The sequence below is a fragment of the Arvicola amphibius genome, chromosome 10, assembly GCF_903992535.2.
Source record: "Arvicola amphibius chromosome 10, mArvAmp1.2, whole genome shotgun sequence".
Classification (NCBI taxonomy): domain Eukaryota; kingdom Metazoa; phylum Chordata; class Mammalia; order Rodentia; family Cricetidae; genus Arvicola; species Arvicola amphibius.
The window spans coordinates 111946090-111960948 of record NC_052056.1 but is presented as its reverse complement, the minus strand read 5'-3'; the positions used below and the strand labels follow the sequence as shown (position 1 = coordinate 111960948).

Here is a 14859-nt window from a genome sequence, read left to right as displayed (position 1 = left end):
CCAGTAGCAGCGTGAAGTCGCCTCCTCACATAATTAGGCACCTGTGGGGCTGGCTCTCTTTCCATTTCAGCCAATATAGAGTCAGTGGATCAAAGCCTGACGGGAGGAGAAGGACTCCAGAGCCAGCCATTCCTGAGCTCAGAGTTAGAATCAAGGTTAAGGCCAGACTTCCTGACCGTGCCTATCTGGGACCTTAAGATGCCCCATCCTCATCTCTTCGCCCTGAGAATCTGGGCTCAGCTCCTGAACCAATGTATCTGAAAACAGACCCTGCTGAGGGGACTCCTCGCCCACCTTAAAGAGTTAAATCATTTAAAGGGTGCTAGGATAACGTCCCTATCTGTAAATCTGGGTTACTAAGGAGCAGTTTGCCTCTAGGTTTTTTAGGGCCAGGAGGAGGCTTGCATCGTACAGGGACATTCAGCAATTGACAAAGCCAAGGAGGTCAGACTGTGCCACAGCTCTGAAAGCAACAGTAAACACTTTGGGATGGACCTTAAAAGGCTTACCGGAACTCCTCTGGGTGGAGCAGACACAAACTTGGAGTTTCAAGGATAAAGGGAGAGGGGACGATATGGGGTTCTTTGTTTTGATTTGGTTGAGTTTTTCGAGACAAGGTTTCTTTGTGTAACCCTGGCCTTCCTGGAACTCGCTCTGTAGACCAGGCTGGCCTCGAACTCGGAGATTTGCCTGCCTCTGCCTCCCGAGTGCTAGAATTAAAGGTGTGCACCACCTTCGCCCGGCTTTTTTTTTAAGTGGGGAGGGTAGGGATGGGAGGGGGATTGGATTCTTTAGAAATCAAAAAAAAAAAAAGCAAGGTAGAAAACTCCACCTAACTTTTCTTGATTAGATGAGGTCTCTACTTCACCCCCTTTTTAAGTACCTTGGATGTCTTTCCTCCCAGGAGACCCTAATTTGATATATAGGTGTTATCATTTGGTTGTAGATATAGAAAGCTTAGATAACTGTACAAAGAGGTCAGAATTACAGTTCCCATTTATTAAGCACCCACTGGGATATACTCCACTGCACAGGAAGCATCCAAAAGAAAGTCCCTACATGTACTAAGAAAAACTCCACCAGCAGTCACTCTTAACTTGGAGTCAACCAGTCTTAAGAAACCCATGAACAGTACTTTCACTAGCTGGTTACATGTCAACTTGACACAAACTAGAGTCATCAAAGAGGAAGGAGCCTCAGTTGAGAAATTGCCTCTATAATATCCACCTGTAAGGCATTTTCTTAATTAGTGATTGATGGGGGAGGGCCCAGTCCACTGCGGATGGTTCCCTCCCTTAACTGGTGGTCCTGGGTTCTATAAGAAAGCAGGCTGAACAAGCCATATGGAGCAAGCCAGTTAGCAGCGCCCCTCCATGGCCTCTATTTCAATGCTTGTCTCCAGGATCCTGCCCTGCTTGAGTTCCTGTCCTGGCTTCCTTCAATGATGCTGTGGAGGTGTAAGCCGAATAAACCCTTTCCTCCCCAAGTTGCTTTTTGGTCATGGTGTTTCATCACAGCAAGGGAAACCCTAACTAAGACAGTAGTCTAGTGGGGATCTGTGACTGCCTGACTTTGTTTACAGAGTTTTTATGACATTAAATAAGCATTTTCCTGAGGAAATGTGGTGCTTGGTTTCATGGGGTTCTCTAAGATGCCAGAAAAGGAGCTCTGTATGTAGACATTCCAGTACCCATTCTTCGTTGTCTTGGAGACAAGTTCTGCTGTGTCTCCCAAACTGGCTTCAACCTTTCAATCCTCCCCCTTCCCCCTCCAGAGTATCATATAGGCACGTTCCACTGCTCCTGGTTCATGAAATGCTTGGGCTGGAACCCAGAACTTCCTGCATGCTAAGCAAGCACTCTCCCAACTGAGCTACAGCCCAGCCTAGTCTTTTATGTCAACAATTCTATTATACAGTCTCAGGACCACCTGAATCAGAATCACCTGGCATACTTATTCAGTAGCAGGTTCCTGGCCCCCACCCAAAAATTCTGAGTCAGTATTTCAGGGGTAGGGTGTGGGATGTTTTAGTTCTTCCTGGCTCCTCAGCTTATTTTACTACATAGCTAAATGTGAGAATCATTGTTCTAAGTACCCATCTCTGTGGCAAATGACTTATGAAATAAAGACTTGGAATTAAAGTTGGGATGAGGAGGTTTGGAACTAGTCCCTGTGTCCTCTCCTTAGGGGAGAACTCTAGATGTATGATGATTTGTCATTGGGGTGGGTTGGAAATCCCACTGGGATATGCCCCCCCCACTCCTGTATAGGACACTAATTAAGCTGGAATGTTCAGAGGAAGGACAAGCCAGCCAGCCAAAGACGCGGGTGTGGTTTTGGTTCAAGAATCTAAGACTGAGTTAATCCTTTCCTGTGGGGTTACACCCCAAATCCACCACCTCCCACTTCTCTCCTAGACAAACCAGTCCCAGGATCTTGTCTGAATTGCACAAAACCGACACGTCTAACCTTCTTTTCTCTCCTGCTTTGCCTATGGGACATCTCCCTTGGAAGACAAGGCTGGGGCAGAAGGATCTGAAGGCCTCTGCGTCAACAGTCCCTTCCCCCACCAGGCCTCATTCCTCCTCCATCTTCTCCCGCACCTCTGCAGGCAGTCCCTCATAAAGGGTGTCCTCCACCAACAGCCCTGACTTCTTCAGCCCCTTGCAGTCACCAAGTTCTTCTGGCAGAGCCTCCAACCGGTTGCCCTTGAGCTCCAGACGGCTGAGGGTCCGCAGGGCGGCCACATGGGGTGAAAGCTGAGTTAGGTGGTTGTAGCCCAAGAGCAATGTCCGCAGCTTCTGGCAGAAGAACAGTTCGTCAGGCAGGCTCTCTAGTGCATTGTAGGAGAGCGCTAGATGCTGGAGGCTCTGGAGAAGGCCCAACTCAGGCGGCAGGGAGCGAAGCCCATTGTGGGACACATCTAGCAGGCGGAGGCCAAAGCACTGGCCAAGCTGCGGGGGAAGAGTCTCGAGCTTGTTGTGACTGAGGTAGAGCTGCTCCAGGCCCCGAAGCTTCCTCACATGCTCAGGAACATATGCTATCTTGTTGTGCCACAGCCTGAGAGTGACCAGCTTCCGACAGTGCTGGAAGCTGAGAATTTCCTCTATAGACCTAAGGTGGTTGTCCTTGAGGTCAAGTTCCTGCAGAGCACCCAGGCTAAAGACTGCATGGGGGATGCGCTCCAGCCCACAGGCCACCAGCTCCAGTTCCCGCAGCACTGCCAGCTTTTTGAGGCTGTTGAGGGCGAGTAAGCGAGCCCCATCATTGTGCAGGCTGAGCCGCTGAAGGTGTCCGGCCACGTCAGTCACACTGGCTGGCACCTTCCCAGCGTTGCTACGCAGAGACAGTACCTTGAGCTGCTTAAGCTCCCGAAGGCTCTCAAGGGTGGCAGCCCGGGCCATTTCTGGGGGGAAGAGCCCTTCCAGATGCAGTTCCTCCAAGCCCCGAAGCCCAAACACCCAGAGGGGCACCTCTCGCAGCTCCTCAAACTTGACATAGATCACCTTCAGGCGATCCCGCAGGAAGATCTGTGAAGAGAAGGGCAGCCTGGCAGGCGAGTGCAGAAGGCTGAGCTCCTGAAGGTTCACAAGCTGGGAGAGCCCTGGGGGAAAGGAGATGTCACAGATGGCCTCCAGCCTGAGGGCTTCCACCTCACTGAGCTCAAAGACCGTGTCAGGCAGTCCCGGGAGCATGCAGAGGGCCAGCTCCAGCCGGCCGCGTGTGTTGCGCTGCAGCTTCTGCCTCAGCTTCTCAGGTGTCCACTCGTGGTTGAGGTTGAGTTGCTTCAGGCGGCTTTCACTGACTTCTGAGAGGAAGACGGCAAACCGTTTCGAATAGAGGGAGTCATACTGGTCAATGAGGTGGAGCATGAAGGCGAAGTCATTCTTCACATCCGGGATGTCATTCATACCTGTCTCCTCCCGCACAGACCGGAAGGAATACTCTTTGAGGGGCCTATGGAAGAGCCAGTAGAGCGTGTACAGGCAGGTGATGCCGTACACACACACGAAAGAGATGTAGCAGAAGGCCAGCTTAGAGAAGAGGTGGGCCTTGGTGTGGTTGCAGCAAAAACTGGCGTACCCTGTGACCTCTGAGGTCTCCACCCTGCAGGACACCAGGAAGCTGATTTTCTCCACATAGACCAGGTTGTAAACCAGGATGGCAAAAAACTTGCACACTTTGAGCACGGTCTGCCGGATATACATAGAGTAGAGGATGTCGCCCTCCTCCACGTGCACGCGGAACTTCTTGACCTTCTCAAACAAGGCCTTGGCTTGCTCGCCCTCCTTCTTGTCCAGCAGAGTAACAACTGGAGGCTCAGTCACCACCTTCTCAGGCTCCACCAGCACTTTCTCCTTTTCGCCTTCACCCGCCTTTCCCGATCCTGCCCCTGTTGTGACCGTGAACACCATGGCCCGTCCAGCAGCTGGGCCCTTGTGGTTCTCCCCAGACACCTCAGACAAAGCCCGAGTGGTCCATGGGGAATCAAAACACTTGCCCAGGATGGAGATGAAGTGTTCGATCTTGGAGCTGGTGCCGGGGAATTTGAACCAAAAGCTGGTGCAGACCATGAAGATGAGCGTGTGGATGACGACGAGGTAGGGGAAGTACTTGGCATACCAGTGCAGGGCGGTCTCGTAGCACAGCTGGTTAATAAAGCTGTACTGCTGGAGGTCGAGGTTGTTTCTGAGGCCACTCAGTTCTCGGAGGCCCCCCATCTGCTCAGAGACCCCTTGAGGTAAGAGCTGCCGACAAGGAGCCTCTGATAAGTTCTCTCGGGGTTCATGGCTGGGCAGGCAGATGATCTTATCCTGTGTCACCTGGGGATAGGAAGAGAGGTGGGAGACCATAAAGGGACCGGGGAATTGTACAGAGGAGAAACAGGCTGAGGTGGGAGACCCTGATCCTAGACTGCTGTCAGCTGTTTGACTGTGGAAGAGCTGTCAAGCATCAGCTTCAGCCTTCATCTGAAAAGGATACTGGAGGGTGGGGGGGTATGGCTAAGGTGGTAGAGGGCCTGCCTAGTACACACTAGTTTTGATTCTCACCAATGCATAAACTGGGCTTGGTGTCACAGACCTATAATCCTAGCACACAGAAGATGGGAGCAGGAGAATGGGGAGCTTAAGGTCATTCTTGGATTCATAGTAAGTTCAAGGTCAGCCTAGGATATAAGACACTCTGTCTCAAAAAAAAAAAAAGAGTGTGAGGGTGTATGTGTGTTGAATTGTGGTCCCACAAAAAAGAAACAAAATCCCAACCCCTAGTCCCTGTGACCTCATTTGGAAGTAGGATCTTTACACAGGTAAGCATAACGGAGTTATGTTCAGGACTATATCTTCCCAGAAAGGAGACATTTAGGGTGGAAATATACCTTAGTTGGTAGTGCTTTGCCTAGCACGATGAAGCCCTGGCGTCCCATATCCAACACTGTGTAAACTGAGTGTTGTGTGCACATATGTAATACCAGTACTTGGGAAGGACCAGAAGTTCATCTATCTATTGTTTTTTAAAGTTCTAAAGCAGGGCCTTGTGGCACACACCTTTAATTCCAGCTCTCAGGAGGCAGAAGCAGGTAAATCTCTGAGTTTGAGACCAGCCTGATTAGAAAGTGAGTTCCAGGACAGCCAGGGCTACACAGAGAAACCCTGTCTCAGAAAAACCAAATAAAGAAATTTTAAGGTTTTATTAATAACAAAATTCCACCCACAAGAAAAACAAGTTGGGCCTGGTAATGCTAGCCTATAGTTCTAGTTACTTGGGATGCTGAGGCCTGGGCTACAGAGTGGGCACAACTTCTAGACATCCTTCAGTAGACACTGCTCCAAGGGAGAAAGTAGGCAGGATTCAGCTCAGTGGTAGAGCTCTGGCCTAGAATCCCCCAGTGAGGGACTGGGGGTTTGGCTCTGCAGTAGAACCCTTGTGTAGCATTGGAAGCCTTGACTTCTATCCCCATTGCCGCAAGAAAGAAAAGAAGTGTGACAATGGGGGAACCCTAATATTACTGTAGACTTCAGTAGCACTGCTTGTAGGAACGGAGGCAAGGAAGGTAGTAGCACTTGGAATCGGTCTGTGTGTGAGCTTTGGTACTGGCTCCCTCTTGTTTGTGTCTCTTATTTCATTGGTGATATTTTCATGCGCTTAGGTTCTCATGTAAGCTAGGTGAGTGATCTAATACTGATATTTTTCTCCTTTTCTATGTATTTATTGAATTTTAGAGATGGGGGTCTCACTGTGTGGCCTAATTGACCTGGGACTCCCGAGCCCAACTCATCCTCTGTGCTAGAAATCCAGGTGTTCACTGCCACACCTGACCTTAATTTAATTTTATTTTTTTTAAAGATTTATTTATTATGGGGGCTGGAGAGATGCCTCAGCAGTTAAGAGCATTGCCTGCTCTTCCAAAGGTCCTGAGTTCAATTCCCGGCAACCACATGGTGGCTCACAACCATCTGTAATGAGGTCTGGTGCCCTCTTCTGGCCTGCAGAAGAATATTGTATACATAATAAAAAATAAATATAAAAAAGATTTATTTATTATGTATACAACATTCTGCCTCCATGTATGCCTGCAGGCCAGAAGAGGGCGCCAGATCTCATTATAAATGGGTGTGAGCCACCATGTGGTTGCTGGGAATTGAACTCAGGACCTCTGGAAGAGCAGTCAGTGCTCTCAACCACTGAGCCATCTCTCCAGCCCCTGACCTTAATTTTAATTTTGAAAGACAGTCTTGCGAAGATGTCTAGACTGGTCTCAAATTTGTGATCCTCTTGCCTTGGCCTACAGAGTAACTAGGGTTACAGGGCACTCACCAAGACACCCAGGCTCTTTCTCCCTCTTCTTGGGTGACTTGAAGGCTTCAGGACTTCAATACTAGTCCTACCCCTTTAGAGAGTCACTCTTTACCTGGAGGGTGCAGTGGAAGACACTTCCCCATCTCATCATCATGGTGGGACCTTACCCATCTGTATAGTGAGTTGAAGACACCTCCCCCGCCCCAATCATAATAAGCATTGCCATGGTAAGACCATGCCCCCTTATGGTCCTGCCCTTCACCTGGAGGGTGCAGCTCAAGACCTCAGTCAGGAAGGCACCAGAGAAGCCCAGTGCCTTTATGGCAGAAGGGGATATAGAGTGGCTGAGAACACCTGAACCCGGAAAAAAAAAAAAACAGTCAGTGGTGTACACCTTTAATCCCAGCACTTGGGTGGCAGAAGCAGGTGGATCTCGGTGAGCTTGAGGTCAACCTGGTCTACAGAGCTAGTTCCAGGAGAGTCAGGACTACACAGAGAAACCCTGCCTTAACCCCCCCCCTCCCCGGCCCAAAAAAACCCCAAAAACCTCTCATCCATAACTTTAGTTCCAAAGAAACCTAACACACTATTCTGACCTTCACAGGTACCAAACATACATGTGGTGCACATACATTCAAGTAAACACACATACACATGAAAGAAAAAAAATTGTTTTTTTTTTTTTAAAAAGACCCTCAGATAAGGAGTGTTACCAAGGTGTGGTGCCACTCTATCACATCACCACTCTCTGGCCTCACCCCTCACCTGGAAAGAGCAACCCAAGGCCCCAGCTATTAGAATGGCCACAAATATGTCCACAGCGAAACCCCGATCCTTCATCCCCTTTCCCTGTCTGCCCTGACTCCTGCCTAGCTCAGTGCCACCGTGCAATGGCCCTACCTCTTCACAGTTCACCCCCTGTCCAGAAGGCACTTCCTAAAATCCTGATGGTAAGGACTGCCAGCTGTTTGGCCCTGCCCTTTTTGGTCTCGTTCCTCACCTGAAGGGTGCACCCGAAGACCCCAATCATGAGCATAGCCACAGTGAGGTACTCAGCCAATACATCCCACCAGGGTTTGAGCACCTTGAATGCAGGCTGCTGTTCTGTGAACTGCTTGAACTCCGCCACTGGGATCATCCTGCCTATGGGAGTCAGGAGACAAGAGGGTTTGAGACACGGTGAGAGCAAGGCTCTGCCTGGTAGGTAGGAGAAACCCCAGAAAGGCCAGACCCAGGGCAGTGTTCCCAATACAGTTTCAGCCCTGCCAGGACTTTCTAGAATGTATGAGCCATATGCTCCCTTCCCCCTCTTAGCCTGGGACTTGTCGCTTCCTTCAGAACTCACCTCCTTCCCAGTCTCACAGCTCTTCCTGCTCCCAAAAGCCCCTATGTGCTCTGCCTGCCCTCTCTGAACTCACGAGTGAACACACAGGGCAGCTGTCTCCAGCCTCCTCCTGGAGCCACCCACCCCTGGAGGAGGAAGCCTGCGACATTCACTGTGGTATTCCTTTACTCTCCAGCTGCCCTCTTACCTCCACCCTGACACCAGAGTGTCCCTGGGCTCGAGACTTCCGGGGTGTGCCCCCCTGACAGGGGTGCTCTGGGCACCACCTCCAGTCCCCAACCGGAAAAGCCGGCTGGGGAAAAGCAAGCTGGAGCGTGGCTTTGCTCTAGTTAAGGGCCTTAGGGGTTAGGGTGTGGCCAGGCTGAAGGCTACTGAGCCCTGGAGGCATGTGCCAAGACACCTGAGTGTTCAGATAGGGACTAGAGCTCAGAATCTGAGAAGCAGAAACCTGGGCGCTGAGAGGGAGGAGTGTGTTGGAATGTCTGAAGCAGGAGGATCCCTAAAAACTGAAAAAGTCTCAGGGTGACACCTATGACTGGAGCCTGGCACGGGGCTGGACTGCCAGGCTCCAGGGCTGCCAGCCCACTCTGTCTATCTCTGGTTTCCTTTTCTACTAAGGTATCATTATTGCAAAGGCCAGGCCTAAGTCATACGGGGGTGTAGGATGCAAGCGAGGACATCACTCTTCTAGGAAGTCAGCTACTTGTTAGGGGCAGAGGGGGGAAGCAAAAAGTGGGGTCTCTAGGCAGCCCACCCCTGCCAGCTTCCACGCCTTGCCTTTCTGTGAGTGAGTGTGGTGTGTATGTGTGTGTGTGTGTGTGTGTGTGTGTGTGTGTGTGTGTGTGTGTATACGTGCCACGGTGTGGGTTTGGAGGTCAGAGGAACCGCAGCAGTCAGTTCTCGCCTGCCATCCTGTGGGTCTTTGGTGTGGAACCCAGACCATCAGGCTTGGTGGCAAGCGCCTTCACCCTGAGCTATATTGCTGGACCCCTCTATCCCTTATCTTAAACAAGTTCCTGAGAAGCTAGGTATGGTAGCCAGCCAGACTGCAATCCTAACACTCAAGAAGCTAAGACAGGAGGACTTGGAGTTTAAGGCCAGCATTTGCATTACAGAAAGACCCTATCTCAGTGCAACAAAACAAAAACAGGCCGGCAAACTGGCTCAGTAGATAAAGTGCTTTCATGCAGCCATGAGAATATTCGTGTGATCCCAACAGCCAGGAGAAGCCAGAGCGGTGAGTGTGTGTACTCCCAGGGCTGAGGAGGTAGAGACAGGCGGATCCGTGGGCCTCACTGGCAGCCAGCCTAGCCTAACTGGCAAGTCTCAGGTTCAGTGGGAGACTCTGTCTCAAATAAGGTAGAGAGAGACAAAGGAAAGCACATGACTGAAGGTGCCTCTACACACACACACACACAAAACCACACTCACATACATGCACATGCATTCTTGAGAGAGATGGAGGACAGAGAAAGAGAGAAAAACAGAATCAACAGCATCCTAGGAGCCCTTTGTCCTGTTCACTTGTGGCTCTGGCCAAAATTGGGGTATCTGTGTCACCAACTAACTGTTCAGACACATCCACATCTCCTGTGTCTGCCTCTGTTTCTCCCAAGGGTTTGTAGCAAGTGAAGTCAAGGTAGGGGTTGAGAGCCTACTCACTAGGCTGAGAGACAGGTACTACACGACCAGACCCCTTCACCACTCTGGGGTAGCTATCTCTATATAGTAGAAGGGTCTTGGGAAAGGGAGCAGGTATTAAGGTTTCTTTCTTTTTTTTTCTTTTCTTTCTTTCTTTTTTTTTTTTCCAAGACAGGGTTTCTCTGTGTAACTTTAGAGTCTGTCCTGGAACTCGCTCTGTAGACCAGGCTGGTCTCAAACTCACAGAGCAGCCTGCCTCTGCTGGGATTAAAGGTGTGTGCCATCACTGCCCAGCTCAAGGTTTCTTATACAAGAGAGACAAGACAGGGGTCCCCAATCACCCTGAATCGGGTACATGCAAGGAAGTGACCAGAAAACAAGACCCTTTATATGACAGTTGGTCCTGTATGCTCACCAAACACTCCCTAGTCCTAAGAAAAAAGCTTAAAAAAAAAAGCCTCAGACTGGGGAGATGGCTCAGTTGGTAGGGCACTCGTGTGGCAAGTACAGTTCTCTGGATTTAGTCTCTAGCACCACATAACTAGGCAGACTGGCACATGCCTGTAATCTCAGTTTTCGGGGGTCTGAGGTAGGAGGATCAGAATTCAAAGTTATCCTCAGCAACATAGGGCACTCAAGGCCAGCCTGGGCTACAGGAAATCGTGTTGCAAAAAGGCTTTTTTAAAAAAAATCCCCTTAGCCTGGAGCTGTAGCTCAGTGTTGAGTGTTTGCAAGAGAGTCTCCATGACTGGAGGGGAAAAAAAAATCCCAATTTCCATCACCTGATAGAGATGACGGCCCAGAGGGAAGAGAGAGAAGGCTCAGCAGCTAAGAGCACACACTGCTCTTGTAGAGGACCGAGTTCGATTCTCAGCTCCCACAGTGCTCACCACCCCTTGTAATTCCAGCTCTAGAGCCTCCAGCCACCCAACATCTTCTTCTGGCCTCCTAGAATACTCAATGCACACCCCTGTCGTGCATACAACACACAAATAAAAATAAAATCTTAAAAGAAAATGAACTTAGAGCATCTTACTGATATCCAGGGTGACATTCTGAAACAAGCAATAGTAATGCCCACATTGGGCTCCCGTTGGATCCTTCTGAGGCACTACTCAAAGGCTGCTACACGTGCAGGCAGGCAGGGACCAACTCCCTGTCTCCACTTTCCATGACCAGTCTCACAAGTTCCCCAATGCTGCCAACCCACTCTCACAGGTCAGAGGTCAGAAAATAGGAGCCCTCTGCTCAGCTCCTGGGAACAAGACATACACACAAATAGACAGACAGACACAATCAGAGGGAGACACAGGGATTATCATTGTCTGACTCCATGACTCAAACTCCATCTTCCGGAACCTGCCATTAAATCCTAGCAGGCAGATACGGGGTTGGCCCCTTTTGCTATGTCTGAACAGAGCTGGTGGGAGGGTTTAGCAGGAGGGACTCACAGAGCTGGGGGAAGTGTAGAGAAAAATAGCAAGGGACTCTGTATGAAAGAATGTCTCGTGTTGCTCTCAAAGCTGATTTTTTGGCTTTGTTTTAAAGGTTTTTTATTTTATGTTGTGTATGCATGTGTGCAGGTATATGCATGTGTGTGTGCATAGTGGTTGGTGTTAGGTGTCTTCTACTGCTCTCTATCTTATTTATTAGTGTGAGTGTGGTGTGTGTTACTGTATGCTGTGTGTATGAGTATGTGAAGATCAAGAACAACTTCATGGCATCCATCCCCTCCTATCTTTATGTGGGCTTTGGCTACCAAAGTCAGGTGTTCGCGCTTGCTTGCTAAGCTATCTTAGCTAAGTTATCTTACCTGCCCCTCATCCCCCCCCCTTTTTTTTGACAAGGGCTCTCAATCTGAAATCTGAGGGTCAGCATTTTAGCTGGACTGGCTAGTCATTGAGCTCTGGAATTCAATAATGTGTACCAGCGTGACCTGCTTTTATCTGAGTGTTAGAGATTCAAACTCAGGTCCTCAAGTCTTCATAGCAAGCTCCTTACCCACTGGGCTACCCCCAGCCCTCTCCCTTTCCTCATTATTATTTTTTTTGTGTATGTTTGTGTGATTTTTCAAGACAGGGTTTCTTTGTAGCTTTGGAACCTGTCCTGGAGCTAGCTCCTGTAGAACAGGCTGGCCTCGAACTCACAGAGATCCACCTGCCTCTGCCTCCCAAGTGCTGGGATTAAAGGCATGCGCCACCACTGCCCGGCTAACATCGAAGCCATATATATATATATATATATATATATATATATATATATATATACACACACACACATACATACATACATACATATATCTCAGGGTTTCGTGTGACCCAGGCTGTCCTTGAACTAGCTATGTGGTGGCTGAGGAATGATGACCTTGAACTCCTGATCCTGCTTCAGTCTCCCAAGGGCTGGGATTACTGTACTCCCCCTCACTATTTTTTTAAGACAAGTTCTTGCTATATAGCCCAGGCTATCCTTGTGCTGGCTGTGTAGCCCAAGATGAAACCAAAATTCCAGTCCCCCTTCCTCAGCCTCCTAAGTGCTGGGATTCCAGAAGTGTGCCGCCACGTCCAGCCTAACGCTGACTGTCATCCCTATTTTGGAAATATAAGTGTAGAGACCTTTGTCTTGGAGAATGAACATAACCCATGAGGATTTCACTGTTACAAGTATCAGTTGAGTCGGTCTAGCCAATGGTCACCTCCTGTTTGATGACACCTACTCTGTTCCATCCAGTGAAAGCACCCCAATGGCTCAGTCAGGAAAGAGTGTGTGAATCCAAGTGATATTCCCAGCAGGGCAGCCTGGATCCATAACCTAGCACAGTGGAGTCAAGCAGGTAGATCCTGAGCGTCATTGGCGAGATAGTCTAACCAAACATGAGTTTCAGGTTCAGTGAGAAACGGCTCAAAAAAAAAATAAATAAAACCACTGTGGAGGCCATCCCAAGTCAGTCTTTGGTCCCTATACACACCCACACCCAATAGGGGTGTCCCAGAAGGCCAGGCTTGGGAGGAGCTTGCAAACTCCTTCCCACATTTATGCCCTGCTTCTGATGCTGATATGGAAGCAGAGGATGCTCCCCAACTTCATATCCCCAACTTCATATCACGCTAAGGGGCAAGGAAGGAACAACAAAGAGTACAAAGTCAGAAGGAGGGATACGGCTCAGTTGTTAGAGTTATGGCTCAGGCCCTGGGTTCAATTCCCAGCACCACAAAAACCTGGAATGGTGGAACACATCCCTGTAATCCTCCTCAGGATAGAGGCAGGAGGACCAACACATCAAGGTCAGTCTAAGATGCGTGGCGAGCTTGTTAGAGTCAAGCCCGTGCCATAAGACCTTGTCTCAAACAAATAATATGAGAAACAACAACAAAAATCCCAAACCCAAATCTCGCAGGGCTGCTGTGATGGTTCATTGGGCAAAGGTCCCTGCCTCCAAGCCAGAAGATGTGAACTCAATCTCAGGGGCTGTGAGGCAGAAGGACCAACTGTGACAAACTGTCCTCTGACCTCTCAGAGAGTGCCATGGCATACACACACATACACACAAAATATAAAGTAAGAAAATTAAACACATAAACAAAGTCAAAGTTCAGTCCCTACTGTTTTTACAAGGGAGTTACTGAGGTAAGGAAAAGTCACCCCTAGTGTCAAGTCTGGGGGCGGAGGCGGGGGCACGGAGCTATGGACACCTAGGCTAGCACTTTCCCAAGCTTCCTTTGCTGGGACTTGTAGGGGCTTTTGGAATCTTGAAGTCTAAGAACCTCAGGGAGCAGGTGGTGAGACTGGGGTTCTCAAACTTTCTATCTTTCTCGGCTACTTCCACCATCCCACGTTGGGACAAGCTGTGGAAATCAAGACTCCCAAAGTCGTTGCCTGCCTGTTGATCTTCCTTCCTTCGCTTGGTCCCGGACTGCCTGGTTCCCAGGACATGAGCTTCTGGGGCCAGGCTGAGGGTTACGGCACCCCCTCCCACTCCCAGTTTCAACTCCCAGTGTGTGTGTGTGTGTGTGTGTGTGTGTGTGTGTGTGTGTGTGTGTGGTGTGGCGGGGGGGGGGTGTTCTCACCCAGGCCATGGAGCCACCCAGCCACCCACACCTGAGCGATCCTCCCCTGGGTCATTCCCTGGTTCCAGGTTGACCTCCTCCCGTGGGACAAAATCCCTCAACCCCAGCTACTTACCTTTCACGGATGGAACTCCGGGCCCAACTCGTAGATCCCAGGGAATGGATCGACCGGGACTCCCGCAGAGTTCCCGGGCGGGCGGGCCGGAGAGGGTGAGTCAGGACGGGCTGGGCCAGGAGCCCGGGAGCCGCCCCGCCCCGCCCCCGGGATGACTGGGCCCCGCCTCGCTGCAGTCGCTCTTAGGTCGACCCTTCTCTGAGCCACGCGCCACGCGATTGCAAGCGAGGCGAGAGATTCCTAGAAAAGGGTCTTTCGAAGTCTGCAGCAGAAGTCTGCAATCCCTCTAACTCCTGGCCATAGGGGCAAACTGGTATCCTGTACATGCACCATCTGGACAGGTGTTGGGAAAGTAGTTCTGGGATCCATTTCCTTTAACCCCTAAGCATCCCCACCTGGTACCAAAGCTCAGTCGAGGTCCGAGGTCCGGATATCACAGGCTTCCGGCAGGGGAAGACCAAGAGCAGAAGGCTAGCCCTCTTCCAGGGCTGGCTTTCCATCAGAAGAAGTTTCCAACACAGGAAGTCAACCCAGTGTGGGTACAGGCCTGACTGTCTCTTCCTAGGCTTTGTGGCCCATCCTGAAGGTTGGAGGGATGGAGTGGGAGCAAATTTTTTCTCAGCCTGGGGTGTGCCAGGTGGTAGACCTGGGTGTGCAGGGTCAGAGGGTTCAGGCCGGAGGGGTGGGAGCTGGAACTACTTTCTCCTCCCCCTACCCCCAGCTCTCCTCCTCAGACTACCCTTGAACGCTCCAGACTGTCAAAGATGACCTTGAATTTCTGATCCTCCTGCCTCCAGCATCTGAGTGTCCACCACCTGAGAGGATTAAGGAAGGGTTTGCAGGCTGAGGGATTACGGGCCGGCCTGTGTCATCACAACACAGGTTTATGTAGTGCT

General features: G+C 50.3%; 1 protein-coding gene across 1 annotated transcript; it reads right to left on the bottom strand.

Moving 5' to 3' along the window:
* Positions 1-1457: 1457 nt before the first annotated feature.
* On the bottom strand, positions 1458-14034 carry Lrrc8e (leucine rich repeat containing 8 VRAC subunit E). Its single transcript, XM_038346031.1, has 3 exons — positions 13964-14034; positions 7799-7941; positions 1458-4823 (listed from the first exon to the last, which is right to left on the bottom strand). The coding sequence occupies exons 2-3, from the start codon at positions 7934-7936 to the stop codon at positions 2577-2579; spliced, it is 2385 nt and encodes a 794-aa protein (XP_038201959.1). The 5' UTR covers positions 7937-7941; positions 13964-14034; the 3' UTR covers positions 1458-2576.
* Positions 14035-14859: the final 825 nt, after the last annotated feature.